Source organism: Sarcophilus harrisii, chromosome 1 (genome assembly GCF_902635505.1).
Source record: "Sarcophilus harrisii chromosome 1, mSarHar1.11, whole genome shotgun sequence".
NCBI classification, from domain to species: domain Eukaryota; kingdom Metazoa; phylum Chordata; class Mammalia; order Dasyuromorphia; family Dasyuridae; genus Sarcophilus; species Sarcophilus harrisii.
This window is the reverse complement of record NC_045426.1, coordinates 52,970,613-52,991,990: the sequence shown is the minus strand read 5'-3', so window position 1 is coordinate 52,991,990 and position 21,378 is coordinate 52,970,613. Positions and strand designations below refer to the sequence as shown.

Below are 21,378 nucleotides of genomic sequence, written 5' to 3'. Positions count from 1 at the left end.
AGCCTTAACGTATTTTAGAAATGGTAGTTGACTGTAAACTTTTTGAAGGTAGGAATTGTGGTTGGTTTTTGTTTTGTTTTGATTTTTGTATCTCTGCTATCTAGCACAATATCCTGTGCATAGTAGACACTAAATGCTTGTTGTTCAATTGAATTTTTTTTGGGGGGGGGTGGTGGTTCTTGTGCTTTTTAAATATTTTCATTGTTCTTATCCAGGAGTTCTTAATCCAACGACCATAAATCTTCTCTGGAGATTTTAGGGGGTTTATGGACTTGAATTGGAAAAATTTACATCTTTATCTTCACTAACTGAAATTTACTATTTCCTTCAATTGTGAATGTTGGAAACAGATATTCTAAGAAGGGCTGTATAAGCTTCACTGGACTGCTTCAAGGGGTCCTTGATGCCTTTGCATGTTGATCCCTGTTCTGATCTTGTCTCAATCTTTCTCTTTTCTGCTGTATTCTCTATCTTTATAAAGATTTCATCTATTCTGATGGTGTCTGTATCATGTTTATTTTATGATTCCTAAATCTGTCTCTGGTTCAGTCTCGCACCTGAGTTCTCCAAAACAGAAGACATCTGGCCTTCCTGAGTTTGCTATTTCCTTTAATGGTACCGCTATCATGCAATGCGTCAAGCATTTAGAAAAGCGACTACAATGTGCCAGGCAAAAACCCAGTCTTTAAACTTTGGTAGACCTCACTATTCTCTCCTTTCCTCTTCATGTCCTAACAGTTCTCCCCAGCAATTTTTCTTGTATCTTTATCTTCCCATTGTTGTCCTCTTTGTTAAAGACCTCATTATCTCTTACCTGAATGATTGTAACACCATCGGAGATGATGTCATATAGGAAAAGGCTTTGGATTTATGTTCATGTGCTCACACTGCTTCTTAACTCTTGGACATCTTCTCATTTGTTTCATGAGGAAGTTAGACTAGATATCCTCTTTAAGGTTCCTTCTGTCCCTGAATCTTATGTTCATCCCAATTGGAGCTCTCAGGTTTTATTTTCTCAACATTTCATTCCATTCTTAACACTGCTGATAAAATCTTTCTCTCTGCTGAAGATCATTAGTGCCTATAGAATAAAATAGGAACTTCTTAGTGACATTTGAAGCTCTCCTACTCTGACTAAAAACTGGCCTTATTTCATGAAAAAAAAATATTTTGGTTGACTTTATTCTGCAGTGTAACTGAACTACTCTTTGATTCTCCTTTTTTTCAATCCTTTGTACATAGTGTTGACAATGCCTGGAAATCATTTCCTTATCCTCCCAGTGCTCCCACTTCCCCACCCCCACCCCCAATATACTTTGCCTATTTAAGTTCAGTTTGTGGATGTCTTCTCTTACCGGAGCTTTCTCCTTGCCTGGCTAGAGGAATATCCATTTCCCAGGAATCTCTTATACTGTTTTGTCAGATCCCCACCCCCACCCCGCTCTCCTTGATGACTTCATAATTTTTTCCCTTGTATTTATAAAATTTGAACTTTATTAGGAATGTTACTTCTTTCATTGTAATGTGCCAGATGATATTTTTAGATTATATTTAGCACTTTAAAAAAAATCCCCAAAACTTTAACATCAGTGTTCCATATCCAACACTGTTACATATTTCCTGTGTTTAAATAACTTCACAATTGTCATAATGCTGCAGTCTTACTAGGGCAGGTGGTATATAGGAGTCTTATTATGATGATTAAGCTGTTCTGCTGAGTGAGTTAATATAAAACCTTCATATTATACTTATGCCTTTTACATCTCAGGATGAATGGATTTTAAGAGAATATTATTCACTTATTTTCTTTGTTTCTATCTTTTGTATATATCTCTTTAAAAACACAAATTGGCTGCTGAGTTTTCTGTACCTTCCACATTGTGTTATTGAGATAATTCTAAAGAGCAGGCTTATCCTCAAGGAATCCTTATAATAACCATAATATAAGCACAGCACTAGTGATCTCCAAGAGATTAACTGATCTACCTGAGTTCATACAGTTGATAAGTGGTATAATTCAGCCTCTAAACTTAAGGGTTCAGAAGGCTGCTTGCCAATTCATTGCTCTTTTCATGGTTTTTGCTTATTAAAACAGTATTTTCCATTGTGGTGCTGAATGTGGGAGATGGTCATAGAAAGATGGCAGGGTGGGGGTGACTTTGCTATTTCTTTGACCTGTTTAGGTTTTAATGACAGATATCCATACTGAGATGTTTTGGGGAGCTGGGAATACTCAGGATTTGGTTGGGGCTAATTCATTTCACCTGTCAGTGGTACTTTGAAACTACCATGTATATGGTTTTACTGTTTGTACTTTTGCATGATATTATAAGTTGACTCATTTTTTGTTTGTTTTTGGCAAAGCAGTCAAGATTGGCTAGGGTCACAAGATTATTAAATGTCAGTTTTCTGAAGCTGAATTTAAACTCAGGTCCTCCTGACTCCAGGGCCAGTGTTCTGTCTACTGTAGCACTCAACCACCCCATAAGTTGATTCTTGTAAATTTCAGTGTATTTTTTTCCTTCCCCCAATCTGTATGGAAGGATTTAATATTTATTTCTTGCAAGTAGACTTTTTCTTTTGGGTGATAGTCTGCTTATATATTATCACAATTCATTGCCTTTTATCAAAAGATCAGCTGATTTTTTTGGGGGGGGTGTGCTATAAAATCATAGATTTAGAGCTAGAAGGGATCTTAGAAATCATCTAGTCCAAGGTGAGGAAACAAGCCTACTAGAGAATGGTGTCTTGCTCAGAACCAGGAAACATGTCATGTCAAACTAGTCAGAGTTTAATCAGCATCAGAAAACTGTTACCTCAGGTATAATTATTTTTATCTAAAACTGAATTGTTGTAATAGTCTAATGGATCTAATGGATATTAGGATCCCAAATAAATAATTGTGATGACATTGAGATCCTTAGTGAATGCCATACCTAGCCAAGGGAAGTGGCATTCATGCATTTGGTGATGAAAAGATGAAGATTGTGGTCATCGTTGAAAAGTTGATAATGTACAAAAACCTAGACTCAGGAGGGACAGACCGTACAGGCTAGCCAATTTATTCCCTTATTTTGGCTTGCAGGTGAGGAAATGAGGCCTAAGGATGTTGTAGCTTGAACCTCCATTCTGTGATTGTCCTGAATTGAGTTGTTTCCCCTTAGAGATTCAGAGGAAAAATTAAAACTCATTTCCTCAGCCTTTTCATTTTCATCACCCTGTAGAGGAGCATGTCAGGTGACCAGGAGTCCATAATCTGTAGCATATAAGCTAATGGAGGAAGGTGGCAATATTCATGCAAAGGCATAAACAAGAAGATTATTAGTTACTGTCACTAAGGGAATAACTCAGAGAGTAATAGAGACTCATTTATAACTTTTTGTTCTTATTCAGGTAGTGTCTGACTCTTTGTGACTCTGGAGTTTTCTTGACAGAGATATTGGAGTGGTTTGCTATTTCTTTCCCCAGCTTGTTTTATAGATGAAGAGACTGAGGCAACACAGTTAAATGACTTGTTCAGGATCATTTTTGAGGCCAGCTTTGAACATAGGAACATGAATCTTCCTGGCTCTTAGATCCAGTACTTTGTGCATTGTGCCGCCTAGTTGCCTCTTATGGTAACTATAAACAGATAAATTATTTCAAAATAATAAATATGTGGTAGAAAGTTCTACACCAAGGTAAGGTGATATTGCCATCATAGAATGTTGTTATAGTTTGACAAGAACTCTGGACAGAGAAATTAGAAACTTGGGTTTTCTAGTTCTACCTGACCATTAATTCACTATGTGACCTTGGGCCTTGTTATTCATTTCATTCTTGGTGTTTTAACAGATTATTTCAGAATTATAACTATCTTCTTTCTGTCTTTGTTTTCATAGGCTTAACTGCTGTTTAAATTGCATCAATGGAGCATTTTCAGGGAGCTTGGAAGACGATCAGTAACGGTTTTGGATTCAAAGATTCAGTCTTTGATGGCTCCGGCTGTATTTCTCCTACTCTTGTCCAGCAGTTTGGCTATCAGCGCCGGGCATCAGATGATGGCAAACTTACAGATTCCTCCAAAACAAGTAATACTATCCGAGTTTTCTTGCCAAACAAGCAAAGGACTGTGGTAAGTATGTATAAGGTAGCTACTGTCAGACTTTGAGGTGTGATTTTGTTGTGCAGAAGTTAAATGTTTTCATCCAGATGTAAAGACATCATATTGCAACTTAACTAGCTATATGACCTTGAACAAATGACTTCCTCTCTAAATCTCAGGCTTTTCTCTGTAAAATGGAGTGATAGCTGACCACCCTCCACAGGCCTTTGCAGCATCAGTCTTCTTCTGGAAGGCTATTATATTTCTTACACTATAATGTAGTAGATAGAATAGAAAGGATTCTATATATATATATATATATATATATGTATATATATATATATACATATATATATGTATATATGTAATCGTTTCAATTGAAATTTTATTTTTTATGTTCATAAGTTCTATATAGTTTCTTTATAATATATAGAACTACATTATATAGAATACTATACACACATACACACACACACATAATATATAGAACTACTGTGTCCTTCTATATAATAGACTTTTTGTTGATCTCTTTGCCTTCCCTTTTTTCATTTCCCTTTTTCTATTGCTGCTGCATTTGCCTATAATGGTGCATATCCCACCTGGCCAAAGCCAAGGCTTTGAACTCATTGCCTTGCTGTTTATATTAATTAACATTGTTATTATGCTCATAGAATGGAGATCTTGCAGGGATCTCACAGATAATGTAGTCCAACTCTTTCATTTTATTGATAAGGAAACTGAAGCCCAGCGACTTGACTTTTGAGCATTATGAGGTTTAGACAAAATGAGACAATGTAATTAAAGTGTTTTAATAAATGTTAAAACTGCTTATAAATGCCAGCTCTTGTTATCTTAGTTATAATTTAAAAAAGGTCACATGGGGGCACAGAGCTAAACCAAGATCCTAGTCTAGGGTTTTTTGAATTTGGAATCAGGACTCCTTTCTGCTAGATCACACTTCTAATAATAATAATATTTCTTTTGTACTTTAAGGTTTATTACATACTTTCTCACACTAGTCATGTAATGTAGTTTATTGTTAGGATTTTATACATAGTTATCTTTCAGGGAGCAAGAGAAGTATTGTGTTACAGTTCCTGCCCTCAAGGAACTGATAACAGAGAGTAAAATAGGATAATACATGATCAGATGCCCAAATGGATGATGTAGATGATCAGGGTTCAGGATGAGGATATAACAACATGAGCTAAAATTGATGTTGGGCTGGGAAGCAGATTTGTCTCATCTCTGGTTAAGAGATTAACCTATACAATGAGAATATATCTGAATTCTTATATTAAAAAGTCAATCAGAATTAAAATAAGAAGTTATTTTTTTTTTAAAATAAAGTTTAACCCAGGTACTAGGAAAAAATAAATAAAAAAAATAGAAAAAGAAAAAAACTCAATCCTATTTATATACTAGATTGACTCAGACAGTAGATTAGATTAATGATATTACTGATTCCATCTTTCCAAATGAAATCACCTATCTTTAAAAATGAGACATTGCTAGGAGAAATGCAGGATTATCAACCAACTTTTATAGACACATTTTACTAAAAGTACTAGGAGTTCTGAATGTCTATTTAATTTTGATGTCTAATATTAAGTATGTCATTTTAAAAATAAGACCTTATGTTCTATTCTAAAATCACCTCTTTGTTTATAGGTTAATGTTCGAAATGGAATGACCTTGCATGATTGCCTTATGAAAGCTCTTAAAGTGAGAGGCCTCCAGCCAGAATGTTGTGCAGTGTTTCGTCTTCTCCATGAACATAAAGGGTAAGAATCTTCAATTGCATAAGCCAGTCAGCTACTATGATCAAAAAGTACTTCTCAGTCCCAAATAACTGCAACTCTTTCTATAGAGAGTGAATATTTACCTCACAGCAGAGCAGTATTTGCTCTTATTCAGAAACTGCCAACACTGACTCTCCTTGCCAAGCAGATGGCTATGGTAGCCAAGGGCAATACCAGTTTAGACAAATTATTATAAATTCTACATGTAAAATTCTACATGTAAAATCTTGTGGAAAAGAATAGTTGATTATGATCAGTATTGCCTTATAAAACAGAAGGGCAGTGAGAAACAAAACAAATTCAAAGAAAGCTTGGTGAGAGATGAATAGTTGTAATGAACACTGAAGGATAAAACTGGAACAAACAGGAAAGAAATGGTATGGTGGTGAGCTAGTTTTCCTAATCAATTTTTCACTATTAAGGACAGTCGGGCCCATTGAAGCATATATGTTAGGGAGGTAATTACTAGAAAGGTCCTATCTAGATCAAAATATTTATCTTGGCCTTTTCTGTAGTAGGAACTAACTGAAGCAAAGTAGATGACAATCAATTGGAGGATGGCAAAAAATGCAGTGAATCGATAGCTATGAGAATACAAAAGCATGGAAAGACTTAGATAAATTTAGGGAAAGTGAAGTCAAGCCCAGGAAACAATAGACTTTGGGAGTGAGAAGAACCCCTCCACAAAAAAAACAAAACAAAAAATGTTGTGAAATTACAAAAAGTAAGCATAGTTCCTGAGAGAGAGAGAGGGGAGATGTTTTTTTCTTTTGTTTGTTATAAGGGATTGCTTTCTGGAGGGGAGAATAATATAATGGGAAATGTAGGTTGTGTAACAATACAGAGGCAGAAGAGCTCAGAAGTTCATGAAGGATAAAAAAGGAAGAAATGAACAGTGGAGCCACCATCTTTAGATTGCTGGTTGAGGAAGGGGAAATACTACAGATTATTAAGCTGGAAAGAGCAATTGAATTGGATTGAGTTGACACAGAAGAGAATCTTACTGAGACCATTGGGGGACCAATATTGAAAATAACTGAAAAAACACAGGATATAAATTGTGTAGACAATATCTTGGCTCTTCCAACCCCTTCCATCTTCTAGACTATAGCATTTCTTGATGAGTGTGCAAAGAAAGAAAAAGAGTGTGAGAACTTGCCCAATCCACTACTGTCTTTGCAAATCACCTAGTCATTCAGCATGTTGTGTAGACTCTTTTTAGCTCATGTCTGCAAAGGCATAGATCAGAATTGTACAGGAGGCCAAGGACATCAGAGCTGTGAGCTGCACCCCGGGAAGGGGTGGCCCACACAACTGAGAAAGCAAAGGCTTCTAGTTATGGGATTATTCATAGGACAGTTATTTTGAAAGATACCTGATAGTCTTTGTGGAATTGAATTTTAATTGAGTCTTTTTAACATATCTCTGCAGGACTTAATTTTTTCCCTTCAACAATCATTTTTTTTATTACAGTTCAGAAGTAGGTGGCAACTTTCTGGCAGGAAGCCTTTCTGAACTTGGAATAATGCTGTCTGTTAAAAAGATAACTATTTAACACCTTTCTAGCTTGGTAGAAGGACCTCCCACATTTGGGCTTGGGTCAAAAGAGGGTTACCTGCTTAATTGTACCACTAGCTTAGTTCAACACATTTCTAAATAAAATTTTATCATATATCAGAGTGGCAACAGATTGTTTTGAAAGGAGAAGACCCCAAAATGACCGGATGCATTTTATATCATTTGAAGATTTGTTGAGTCCTCAGAATATTGCCTTCGGCATCTATATCTATCTAAGTTTTCAACCCTATTTTTCTCCTGATCTGATACACTGTTTCTCAAAAGCACATGCCATATTCTGTCTTCTGACTACAGGGTCTGTGCCATTTCCTTGTCTATTGCCTCACCTTTATTCGGTAGAAAGTTTTTTTTTTTTTAACCTTTTCTGTACGTGGAACTTTGTCTCAAGACTCCTGTAGACCTTCATAACAATTATCCTGCTCTTCAGAGAGATGCCAGCATTTTCCACAGAGTTTATAGATGGTTTGAAAAAGTTCAGATTGTCACTTGTCATCTATCCAATTCACTTGTCTGTTTTTCATAGAGAGACCAAAGGCTATTTTAAAGGTCATGAAGACTAACCTCAGAAGCTGTTTCCTGTATGATCCTGTATCTTAGAAATTTAGCTAAATTTAAAAAAAAAACAAAAAAACTTTTCTTCTCCCACATGAGGACAGAAAAATCCTGTGTTTTCCATCTATTCTGTACATAGTATTTCCTTTTACTAATTCTAAATTTCTTTCTACCTTTAAGATATATTTCCCTTAAGTAAGGGGGGGGGGTATAGTGAAGTCAGTTAGAAGCTTCTCCTCTCTGTATCACCCCAGCAAACCAGCTTTTTTGTTAGGACCCATTGAGAATGGCTAACAGAGCTGACCGAGCGGGCCTCCAGAGGCCAGCCTATACTGAGTTATTCCAATCTGCAGGTTACCACAGAAAGTTGAGTTGTTTTAGGGCTAAGTAGAGTTTACTTGAAGAAAGCTGGTCTGATTTATTTTAGGGTGACATCTTTCCAGGGTAAGGTTCTTTTTTCAAGAATAAATTGGAAATAACTTTTGTTTTGCCATTGAAGTTGATCAAGAATTTTATCACTATTTGATTGGATCAGGTAGTATATTTAGAATTGGGATGAGGAGCTGGGGGTGAGAGTTGAAGAATAAATATCTATAAAAGCCCCAGATGCCATTATGTTAAGTACTTTCTAGATACTTTACTCATTTGATCCTCAGAACAACCCTGAGAAGTAAGTATTAATATTTTCTTTATGGTTGAGGAAACGCAAGACAATTAGGTCAAATGACTTACTCAGGATGGCACAACTAGAAATGGCCTGAGACTGGATTGGAACGCATTTTCTTAACAATAGACCCAGCTCTGTCTTATGGCGCCCCCTTGTGGACCATGATTCCGAGAATTAGATAAGCTGATTTATCGTCAGCTAGTGAGGAAGCAGTGTGACCCGAGAGCGGGACTTCTAAACTTTCCCCACTCATGGGATTTGTGGATATAAAAAATAAGTAAACAAATCAAACGTTTACTCATCATAAAGAAATGTATTTGAAAACAACTCTTTGGTATACATATAATTTTATTAAGATGAAGGCAAATTTGCATATTGATGAGATGGATATGCTTGTTTATTTTTATCTAAAGAATTATATCTTGGCAGAATATTTGGTAACTTACTATTGCCAAATTTTTCACGAACCCCCCTTTCCCACATTCAATTATATTACCCCATATGGGGTTGTAACCCACAGTTTAAGAAGCTTTGTGTAAAAGTTAAAGGCCTGGCCTTGGAGTTAGCAAGCCTTGATTTCAGATCCCACCTTTGACACATACTAGCTTTGTAACATAGCAAATTGGAAATCATTAACATAGGACTATAACCTTTTCCTAGTCTAATGGGAGAATGACAGCATTTTCATCAGTATTAGGCATGCATATATAGTCCCTAGTATGGATAATATAATTTTATTTTGAAACATTTAAAAATTTTGTTTAGGAAAAAAACACGTTTAGAGTGGAATACTGATGCAGCCTCTTTGGTGGGAGAAGAACTTCAAGTAGATTTTCTGGATCATGTTCCCCTCACAACACACAATTTTGTAAGTTGATTTTTCTTTTCTCCTTATGGTATGTTTTTGTATTTTTAGGTTCATAAGTTGGAATTTCACATTCTAGTAGCACTTGTTGCCATTGAATCAGAAGCTATGGTTATAATAGCTTATAATGCAGTAATCCTCAGACAAAAACATCTTTTAAATTCTTAATTGTGGATTTTCTATATTTGAGATCCTTGAGGTATGGGAAGGGTGCAGTACATAGAAATGAGTCATTTGACTTTTTTTTCCATTTACTAATTATTTGACATAGTGTGTAATGTTTTGTCTTTCATCTTCTTATCTCCTAGGCTCGAAAAACTTTCCTGAAGCTTGCCTTCTGTGATATATGTCAGAAGTTCCTCCTGAATGGATTTCGATGTCAGACATGTGGCTACAAGTTCCATGAGCATTGTAGCACTAAGGTCCCCACCATGTGTGTGGATTGGAGTAATATCAGACAGCTCTTGTAAGAATCCTCCTTTTCTTAAAATGTATCAAATACTATAATGGGGGAAGTAAACAGTGTCCTGGAAAATCAGTATAAGAGATGGTTGTGGGACTTAGTAGGCATTTGTAATGAACAATTCTGTACTTAAGGCATATTAATAACAATACTTGCAAAAGTGAAAGCCAGAATAGTGTAATGTTGGACATTGACCCTAGTCTCAGAGAAAGGTCCTGTCAACCAATCTAGTATTCTAAGACCAACAACATGTGTTGAACAAACCCCTAACCAACCAGTAGATTCTTGACATGATTCTCTGTGTGCACACATGTGCGCGCGCACACACACACACACACACACACACACACACATCTTCTGAAAAAGAAGTTTTTGGATGTTGCATAGCATTGGATTTAAAAGAATAGCTGAATATAAGTCAGCATGCACATCTTAAAAGACACATTCTCTCCAAGATGTGTGGCAGAAAATTATGGAGGCATTTGCACATCTGAAGATTGTAAGTATAGACATCAGCAGGAACAGGACTTGTCAAATGATTTTCTTTTCTGGATGAGAATTTAATTACTGAAACTTGTAGTCACACAGTAAAAACATATTTATTTCGTGGGTACCTATTGATCTTTTAACCCATGACATTTATGTTCTTTGGAATATATTTGAAATGTAAAGAATGCTACCTCAAATAAGAAGCTAGAAATCCTTATCGTAGACTATGTAAATGGCCTTGTTCATGTGTACATATGTGTATGTGTGTCTTTTCTTTTCAAGAATACTTTTTTCCAGTCTGTCTTATTATTTAACGTTTTTGGTGCTGAAGTTAATAGGAAAATCTAACAAGGAGAATTAAATACTTTTTATTTATTGCATTTTGAAAGCAGTGATATTTAGATGAAATGGTAAAATTAGTTTATTAAAATATATACACTTAGCTGGACTAAAATGAGGATATTGTGTCAGTAGCTTCAACATAATAATCAGCCATAATTTGATTTTAGTTATAAACTTTCCAAATTATCTCTTTTGTGTAATAATCTTTATGTTAGAGAATACCCATTAGTTGTCCCTAGACTCAGACTCATGATGTTCTTTGGCTAATTACTGGCACCCACTACACATCACTAGAGGTGCTGCTTGCCCCTTATTTTGCAGAAGTTTTAAATAATGGTGGAAAAACCTAAATGTGGCTGAATCATTTTGGGATTTAAAGCAACTAACACTTTTGTAAAAAGTAGAGATATTAAATCAGATGGAAGATGGTCTTTCTATACATTGAATAATGACTAAACCTGTCTTTATCCAACTTCATGTAGATTGTTTCCAAATTCCAATGTTGGTGATAGTGGTGTACCAGCACTACCTCCTCTAACGATGCGTCGGATGCGAGAGTCTGTTTCCCAGATCCCCATTAGGTAAATTGCTTTTTTTCCTCCTAAATTTATTTTGTTTTTAGTTTCAAATTTTCTCTCTCACTCACTCATTGAAAAGGCAAGAAAAACAAAACCCATTGTAAATCTGAATAGTCATGCTAAACCAATTCTCACATTAGCCATGTCAAAAAAAAAAAAAAAAAAGCCAAGAAAAAGAAAGAGAACAAAATATGTTTCAGTCTGCACTCTCAGTCCACTTCTTTACCTGATGGTACATAGCATGTATCATCATGAGTCCTTTGGAATTATGGTTGGTCAGATTTACTAAGTTTTTGAAAGTTTATTGTCTTTATAATATTGCTGTTACTATATAAATTGTTCTACTTCTGCTCAATTCTTGTTGCATTAGTTCATACATCTTCCCAAGTTTTTCTGAAACCATCTTGCATCATTTCTTATAGCACATTAGCATTATCTCACATTAATATACCATAACTTGTTCATCCATTTCCCTCAATTTCTAGTTTTTCCAACACAAAGTTGCTGTAAATATTTGGGTGCGTTTGGGTCCTTTTCATCTATCTTTGATATCTTTGGGATATTAATTTAGTAGTGGTATTGCTGGATCAAATATCAAAGTGTATGCACAATTTAATTGTTCTCTAGAATGGTTGGATTTATTCACAGCTTCATGAACAGTACTTAATGTAGCTATTTCCCTCAGCTCCTCCAGCATTTATCCTTTTCCTTTTTTATTTTTTTCTTTTCGTTTCTTTTTTCTCTCTCTTTCTCTCTCTCTCTCTTTTTGAGTGGTTGCATTAGCCAGTTTGCTGGATGTGAGGTGGTACTTTGGAGTTGTTTTAGTTTCCATTCCTTTAATTATTGGTATGTTTTTCACATGGCTGTTGGTAACTTTGATTTTTTTTCTCTTAAAACTGCCTAGTCATATCTTTTTATCATTTATGAATTGGGTAATGATTCTTCTTATTTTAGAAATGAGACCATTTCTACAAAATGTTTTCCCCAGTTTCCTGTTTTTTTCCCTCTTGATTTTAAGTGCATTGGTTTTGTTCACAGAAAATCTTTTAAAATTTTACATAATCAAATTTATACGTTTTGTCTCTTGTGAACCTCCATGTCAACTGTTTGGCATCCCTATGGGGGAATGTTTCCCATCCATAATTCTAACAGGTAATTTCTTTCAAGCCATACTAATTTGCTTATGATAACACCTTTTATGTCTAAATTTGTATTCATTTTGAGCTTATTTTGATATTTGATGTGAGATGGTAGTCTATGCCTACTTTCTGCCAAGTGCTTTTTAGTTTTCCCAACAATTGTCAGTCAATTCTTGTTCCAATAGTTGGGATCTTTGAGTGCTCATTTGTTTCTGTATGTTATGTACCTAAAATGTTTCACTGATCTACCTTCCTGTTTCTTAGTACCAAATGGTTTTGACAATTACAGTTTTGTAGTCTAGTTTGAGATCTGATACTGCTAGGGCCCTTTTCTTTATACTTTTTTTTTTTTCATTGATTCTTTTTTAATATTTTTGACCCTTTTTTTCCTCTGAATGAATATTGTTGTTATTACTTTTTAGCTCTATAAATTAATTCTTTGGTAATTTGATAAGCTAATTCAACGACATTGAATAATAAATTATTTTTATAATTTATATATATGTATATAATTTATAAATAAATTAATTTAGGTAGTATCGTTGTTTTTATTATATTGGCTCAGCCTACCCCTCAGTAATTGACATTTGTCCAGTTTTGTAGATTTGTTTTAATTTGTGTGAATAGTGTTTTGTAATTATGTTTTTAAGTCTTGGCAGGTAAATTCCCACATAGCTATTTTAAATGGAATTTTACTTTCTATCATAAATAATTTTCTATAGCACTAGCACATTTATTACAACACCATCTTATTTACATGGAAGTGAATCCTGCCAGAATATGGGTATGGCTGGTAGAAAAATAAAAGATATTGAATTTTAGAGTGTTTACTAAGTACAGGGGCCATCACCTCACTAGGGCTCCATGTCATAGAGACACTCGTACACACACACCTTTAGTTTTATGGAGGTTTTTTTGTATTTTCTTTTCTATTTATATATTCTTAATACATGTTGCTTTATGAATCATGTTGGGAGAAAAAAAATTAGAACAAAAGGGAAAAACCATGAGAGAGAAAAAAAAAAAAACAGAGAAAAGAAGTGAACCATAGCATGGCTTGATTTACATTCAATCTTCATAGTTCTTTTTCTGGATGCAGATGGCATTTTCTCTCCAAAGTTTATTGGGATTATCTTGGATCACTGAATCACTGAGAAGAACCTAATCTTTCATAGTTGTTCATCAAACATTCTTGCTGTTATTGTATACCATGCATTCTTGGTTCTGCTCAGCATCAGTTCGTGTAAATCTTTCCAGGCCTTTCTAAAATCAGCTTGTTCATTCTTTTTTATAGAACAATAATATTCCATTACCTTCATATACCACAACTTTTTCAGTCATTTCCCAATTGATGGGCATCTTGTTTTCCAATTCTTTGCCATCACAAAAAGAGCTGCTACAAATACTTTTGTACATGTGGGTCCTTTTCCTTCATGATTTTCTTGGGATATAAGCACAGTAGGGGTATGTTGGATCAAAGAGTATGCCCAGTTTTATAGCCCTTTGGGAATAGTTCCCGATTGCTCAAGTCCATTGTTGTTTCCACTGTACTCTGCTGTTTGGGGACATGGTTCCAAAGGCAGTTTTCAGTGTTCTACTTTACTAACCTTGTGGAAGTTACTGGCTTATAAGTAATAGAATTTCTTCAATTAATTGGATCTTGAAAATTGAATCAAATTTTGTAAGAGTTTGAGACATAGATAATATCAGAGGTCATCTTTAAAACTACCTAAAATTTATGCAGAATACAAAACATCCCCAAATGATAGAAAAGTGAATTTTTCTAAAGGTTGAAATTTTTTAGGGCCATATTTAATGTGTAAACTTAAGCCAGTCAACTTTTCAAAATTGTTATTCATCATAACATTCCTTTAAGTTTGTTCATTAGTATAAGGTCTTATGGTCTGATGGGGAGATGGTGTGATTGTGTGGCTGCTTGCTATTAGCCCAGTAGATTGGTGGAAATCACTCCAAAGCACAATCTGCTTTTAATTTAACCACATCTCTCCTCAGCTCGGGATACTTGGCACTTGTATTTCTTTTTTTTTCTTTATATTTGTGAATTTATTGTTTTTTTATAAATATAAAGCTTTTTATTTCAAGACACGTGTATATAGTTTTCAACATTCACCCTTGCAAAACCTTGTGTTCCAAATTTTTTTTCTCCCTCCCTTCCCTCTCATTCCCTCTTTTAGATGACAAGTAATCCAGTTTATGTTAAACATGTGCAGTTCTTTTATATGTGTTTCCACAATTATCATGCTGCACAAGAGAAATCAGAGTGGATATTTCTTAGATGTCATGATGCCATATTTTTAACAGGGAAAATTTCTTGGTGCCAGAAAGTTGTATTCAAAACGTGTTTGAATACATCAGATTACTTCTTCTTAATTCTTTGTAACTTCTTCAATTCCAATTCAAAATAAAGTTGTTCTTAGGAATCAGAAATCAATGTTATTTGTTCATTTGACTCCAAGTAAGAGAGCAGTGAGTCTTTGAAAACCATTCTTTTTGACCTGGCACTGTTCAACCAAACCCTTAAGTTGAGGAGCCAAACCTTCAGATGGCATAATTCAAATAATTTAGAATGCTTAGGTAATTAATTTCTCCATGCAAAATGGGCAGTTCATCTTGAGGAAGCTTAGAATTGTTTTTATCTTTTATGATTACTACTGTTTGACATGGGATTTATTTTATTACTTTGAACAGAACACAAACTAATCCTTAGAGCAACTAATGAAAATTATTGTTATACTTCATAAAAACTGTTGGAGGTTCAGAAAGTGGTTATTTTTAAGAGGACCAACAACTGATTTCACAATTTTTAATACCAAATGAGAAGCTGCTTTAGTACTTAATTTAAGGTGAAAACCTTTTAGGAGGAGGGGAGTCAAAAAATTAAATAATGCCTAATGCCCTAGCCTTTTTTCTGAACATGCCAGGCAGGTCTTTCCTCTTACTCTCAAAATCTTTTTTAAAGCCCTTTAATTTAGCCTCTAAATTAAAATGGGCAAGCTTCAACTAGCTAAATAAATTGGCAAATATTTATCTTTCCTAAAGATGCTACAACATTCTGGATAAATGATTTATTTAAAAGGAAAAGAAGTTATTTATTATTAGAGATACCCCACTGTTCTTAGGTTTTAATAGCATTTTGCTAGACTAGCCCTTGAAAATTTTTCTTACTAAAATGATGGAAAGTTTTGCTGAAAAAAACTTAATCTTTGTCATTTATAGGAGTGAACTCTAGGAGTCTATATAAAATCTTGTTGTGGTATGACTCTAGACATCTTTATGAGGAAAGTAAGCTAACATATTTTAGTATGGGGAAGTTTGAAGATGACTTAGCCTCTTTTTTCCCCCTTGCTAGTTCCCAGCACAGGTATTCCACACCCCATGCCTTCACGTTCAGCACATCGCCGCCATCCTCGGAGGGCTCCCTTTCCCAGAGGCAGAGGTCTACGTCCACTCCAAATGTCCACATGGTCAGCACCACCATGCCAGTGGACAGTCGGATTATAGAGGTAATGGGACTACTTGAAATGAAAATTGTTTAGAACTAATTTCAAATAGGAAGAGATTTTATTTTTCAAGATAAATACCAGTGCTGGCTTTCATACCAAAATTATGATGGTCTCTAACATCCCTTTATGTTTGAAGTTGCCCTGCTTCCTTTATAACATTTTTGCCTGGCTGAGTAATAAATCGGGGATTATTGGGTTAGAGGCAGCACTGCTCATAGAAATCTTAGTGTGAGCCTTTTTCTTCCAAACTTGCGCATATACCACGCTAGCACATTTATGATAAGGAACACCAATGTTTTGGCCTTTTTTGTAAGGGTTGAGGAAAGGGCCAGCTCTCTGCAAAGTAGGAAAGTGCTTCTAAGTTTAAAAGTCTGGAACAAGTTGCAGGATTGATGGTATCCCATTTGGGGAGGGGTTCTATACTGAGTGAAGTGCTCAGAGCTTGGCTTCCACTGCTTTTCTTTTCTTGCTTTCCTGCTGGGGTGTTTTTGTTTCCTTTTCTTTCTAGTTCCTCTTCCATAGCAACTGAAAACACTCAAATGCTACCTGTGTTCTTTCTTCTTTATTTCTCATTGCTTTGGACTAGAATAGCAGCGTGAACACTTCTCCCAGGGCGTGGTGCAGACGGTCATGTTTGAGGGCAAGAGTAGGTATCCTTCTTCATGCCTTTGCTTTCTTGTGATTAACAGGATTGCCCAGACTGTGCCACACAGCATAGCATCGAGGCAGGAGAGAATTTTAATTCATGATTTTGCCACACTAGTATTCATAACTTGTGCAACATTCCTATAAGATTAAAAGGTTATATACTGCAGGAAACTTTTTTGCTCTCTTGTTAACTGCTTCTTAGAATTTTTTGGGGGGAGAAGGTGGAATTTAATTTCACCTATGTCAACACATGCAAATATTGGATCATTTTTTCCTTTTTTTTTTAAACTTGAAACTCTAGTTCTAATGTAATTGATTTCTATATAGTAGTAATATAGATTTGCTGTGTCTCATTTATAAGCTGTGTATGTCTTTTCAATTTGTTTGATTGCTGTTTTAGTTTTGTTAGTCAACACTAGAAACTCTTGGGAAGTATGTGCCATTTATTTATTCTAGCCTCCAAATAATTACCTCTAAGTTCATTTGTCCCACCAGTTGTTACTTTTTAAAATGAAAGCTAAGCTTCCATGCCTGTCTGACAAAAATTTTGACTCAAAATTTTTGGATGTGCTTATTTGAATAAATGATTCTCTTATACAAGTACTTCTTCTCTAAGCAATTTTAGTAATAGAGAAAATTTCACAGGCGGAAAATTCAAGTATTTCTATTCTAATAAATGATTAGCATAATTATCTTAATCATCCCTGTTCTTTGGAATCAGGTTTACTTTCTCCTTTTTGCTAGTTACTTAAAATTTACTAGTGCATATTGTTTTATTTATGTTTTAATATTTATGATTCCTTTTAAAGGACAAATTCTAAGAGAACAAAGCAACATAAGCGACTTATGAATAAGGCATGTATATAGATTGAGGAAAGGAAGGCACTAAAATAACTCTCATCTTAGTACATAGAAAACCTTTGCTCTAGTTTATATTGTGATATCCTTCAGTTCATTAAAATTATTACATTAGTTTTGCAATGGAGTCAGCTGTTAGAAGAGCTGAATTCAACTCTCAGGATATGTCTAAGCATTTAGTGAAGTAATTTGCTAAGAGAGTTTAAAGAACCCCAAAATAGATTTAGTTTTGATATTAAGATTGTAAAAAAATGCTTATTTGTTTTTCTTTAATTTTTTCCTTGCCAAAAATCTGAATGATTTCAAGTATTTTAATGTATTTTTATAAATACTTTTTACTGTGGTTACATATAAAAAGTAGAAAGCTTTTGTTATAAGCAATGGGTAGGTCTAAGGAGAAAATGGAGTCCTTTTATTGTGAGAATAAAGCTTTTTGTCATCCAGCAAATAGAGATTTCTATTAATTAGTACTGAATATTAGTCACAGAAGTAAGCCTTTAGAAGAAAGTGCCATAGTATCCAAAGCCACACACTGAAGTCTTTTTTTTTTTTAAGATGGAACTCTTCTGGTGAGGGGACCTTGTTCCTCAGCTGGAGGAGGTTGCCTGGTGCAATGGGAGGAGGATTAGATCTGAAGTCAGGGGAGCTGATTTCTTGGCTAGACTGCCACTCTGTGACCAAGGCCAAGTCACTTCTTTCCATGCAGTCACTGTCCACTTCCAAATCTACATTTGACCTTGCTGAATGCCAACAAGAATTTGAACAGTCCCATGACAGTTTTGCATTGTGATCTGTTTCACTGAATCCAATGAAATTAGGAATAACAAGAAAATTGGGATCTGACTGAAGAAAAGATCATCGCACTTGGCTAACATTTCAGCAGTCTTTTGTTGGGGGGGGAAATTGGGAGTGTATTTCTGTAGATAGCAAATTAACATAAACCATTTTATTGCTTGGAGTAAAATCCTTGAAGAATATGTCGATCACTTATATATATAATTTAGTCAAAAGAAAATCTCCCAAGTTATATTTTTATAATTTCTGAATTTTAGATATTTCATAATCTTCTTTCCATTTTTGTATATTCTCCCTTTCTTGTCCTTTTCCACAAGATAGGGTAAAAGTTAATTATTTTTTTCTTTTCTATTTTAGGATGCAATTCGAAGTCACAGTGAATCAGGTACTTGTATATCATACATGTACTGTAACATGCTTTCTTTTAATCACTCTGGGTTTCTTGTTAGCTCATGTATACTTTAAATGACTTTGTCTTTTTTGTGTTAAGCCTCACCTTCAGCTTTGTCCAGTAGTCCAAACAACCTGAGTCCAACTGGCTGGTCTCAGTCCAAAACACCTGTTCCAGCACACAGAGAAAGAGCCCCGGGATCCAGTACACAAGAAAAAAATAAAATTGTAAGTATGTCATCTTGATTTATTGTTTAAAATAGTGAAGGATACAACAGTTATTAAGTGCTAACTATGTCTCTGGCACTGGGATTAAAATTGAAGAAAGCCAGTTGGTCCTTGTCTCTTAGGAGCTTAATGTTCTCTGGAGGGGAGAGGCACATAAAAGAATAGAAATCTGGCAGCGTGGTGGAGAATGGCCAGGAAATCTTACTTTTCTAAGTCCAGTAATGTCCTGGGATTAGAGGCCAGAGTTCTGGTAGGAAGGGGAGGGCAAAGTTGAGGTTATTACAGAAAAGGCCAGCCATTTAATCTGAAGGCTTTTGTAATGTATGTTGGGGAGTCTTACATGTCAGTGTTTGACATCATTTGTTTTCACACACATGTTCAGAAACAATTTGTATGTTGGTGGTCATTTGTGGATATGTTTGCTGTGTTTTACTCTGACCCATTTACTTGTTTCAGAGGCCACGTGGACAGAGGGATTCAAGCTATTACTGGGAAATAGAAGCCAGTGAGGTCATGTTATCAACCAGAATAGGGTCGGGATCCTTTGGGACAGTGTACAAGGGCAAATGGCATGGTGAGTATGGGCCAGGCTGCTTATTTCAGGTTTCATGCCTCTGCAGTATACTGTATTTTAGCATATGGGAATATGGATATCCCCATAGAATGGAAAAGCCAAGGAGCTCAAGCACAGAATTCCGTGCCAGATTGAGCTATTTACACAGTAGTTAGGGTGCTTAGAAGCAATTGGAGCATTGGGACAGCATTGGGATGAGGGAGTTGAGACAGGGACATTAAGATTGAAACAACCAACCTTTTAAATTTGTTCACATTTCCAAAGCCCTTCCAAAATCAATGGCAGATGACAGCTTATTTTATATCATAAAATTAAATGTGTTATGGTGAAGGTTCATTGCCTCTAGTGACAGATGTGCACAGTGGATGCATTTTTCAAGTTTTCCCTTGAGATTGAAAATGTTTTGTTTATGAGAATTGTTGTTCATAGTGATGGCCATAAGTCATTACGAAAAGGATATATTTGTTCAGCATCCTGTGCTTGAGAATGCAAGGAAGTATGTAACACATTTTACTTATGTAGCCATTCAAAAAATGTTTTAAAAAGTTTTACTCCTAAAAAAGGGTTAGCTTCAGTTACCTGGAAAACTCACTTATTGGGAAAAGCACCTCCTTTTCATCTATTTCAGATAAGTGAAATGTGAAACTATAATTCAGATTTAAAATTCAAATTCCAATTGGAATAATGAAACCAAAGACAGAATATAAATACAAGTTTAAGTTCACTTACAGCATCCTTGTTAAAAACAGTCTGATAAGGAAAGTGAGTAGAATCAAGAGAACATACACAGCAACAGCAAGATTATATGATGATCAATTCTGATGGACGTGGCTCTTTTCAACATTGAGGTGATTCAGGCCAGTTCCAATATATTTGTGATGGAGAGAATCATCTGTACCCAGAGAGAGGACTGTGGATACTGAATATGGATCACAACAGAGTATTTTCACCTTTTTTTGTCATTTGTTTGCTTGCTTTTCTTTTTTTTTTCTCTTTTTTTCCCCTTTTTGATCTGATTTTTCTTGTGCAGCATGATAAGTGTGGAAATATGTATAGAAAAATTGTACATGTTTATTGGATTACTTGCCGGTCTAGGGAAGTGGGCAAGGGGAAGGAAAGGAGAAAAAATTTTGGAATACAAGGTTTTGCAAGGATAAATGTTGAAAACTATCTATGCACATGTTTTGAAAATAAAACTCTTTAAAAAAACGCAAGATATAATCAAAGATAGTTTTACATTTGCGTTTGACACGGGGCTTTCTTTTTCTTGTCTTCTCAGTGGAAGAGGAAGAGAATTTGGAACTAAAAATAGAATTAAATTTTTAAAAAATAACAAAAATTACATCTCAAGATTAAGGCAGACAGAATAATAAACAGTAGACATTTGCAGCAGCCTAAGGATTGTACAAGAACTTTACATTTGAAATAATGGACTGTTTCTTATTTTAAAATGATAAAGGGAAAAGTTCTTGTTCAGTTTTACTCTTATTGCTGTTATTTTTATTAATAATAACACCACCTCAAATTTGTATATAAAACACTCTGCATTCAAGACTTATACTGGACCACTATTTAATTGTATGGTTACCTACTACTGGAATCTAATACTATACAAATTAAGTTGTGTTTTCTTACTATTGATTATCTGACCTTTTTAAAAAAATTAGCTTTTTATTTTCAAGATATATGCAAATATGTTTAATATGTATTGGATTACTTGCTGCCTAGGGGAGGGGATAAGGGGAAGGGAGAGAAAAAAAAAATTGAAACAAGGTTTCAAACACAAGGAGAAAGGCTTCCTT

At 34.9% G+C, this 21,378-nt stretch overlaps 1 protein-coding gene across 5 annotated transcripts in view; it reads left to right on the top strand.

Annotated features, from left to right (window-relative positions):
• The window catches only part of RAF1 (Raf-1 proto-oncogene, serine/threonine kinase), a 74,104-nt gene that overhangs the window by 39,413 nt on the left and 13,313 nt on the right, over nt 1-21,378 (top strand). For 2 of the 5 annotated variants that reach the window (XM_031955398.1, XM_031955406.1), the window contains exons 2-11: nt 3,882-4,114; nt 5,756-5,868; nt 9,449-9,551; nt 9,857-10,014; nt 11,325-11,423; nt 15,930-16,083; nt 16,670-16,729; nt 18,742-18,769; nt 18,875-19,002; nt 19,459-19,576. In XM_031955398.1, the coding sequence (XP_031811258.1) occupies nt 3,908-4,114; nt 5,756-5,868; nt 9,449-9,551; nt 9,857-10,014; nt 11,325-11,423; nt 15,930-16,083; nt 16,670-16,729; nt 18,742-18,769; nt 18,875-19,002; nt 19,459-19,576 (1,168 nt within the window). In that variant the 5' untranslated portion in view covers nt 3,882-3,907. Of the gene's footprint in view, nt 1-3,881; nt 4,115-5,755; nt 5,869-9,448; nt 9,552-9,856; nt 10,015-11,324; nt 11,424-15,929; nt 16,084-16,669; nt 16,730-18,741; nt 18,770-18,874; nt 19,003-19,458; nt 19,577-21,378 lie in introns of those variants that run through there. The other 3 variants (XM_003762447.4, XM_031955418.1, XM_023498201.2) reach the window with 3 other exon arrangements.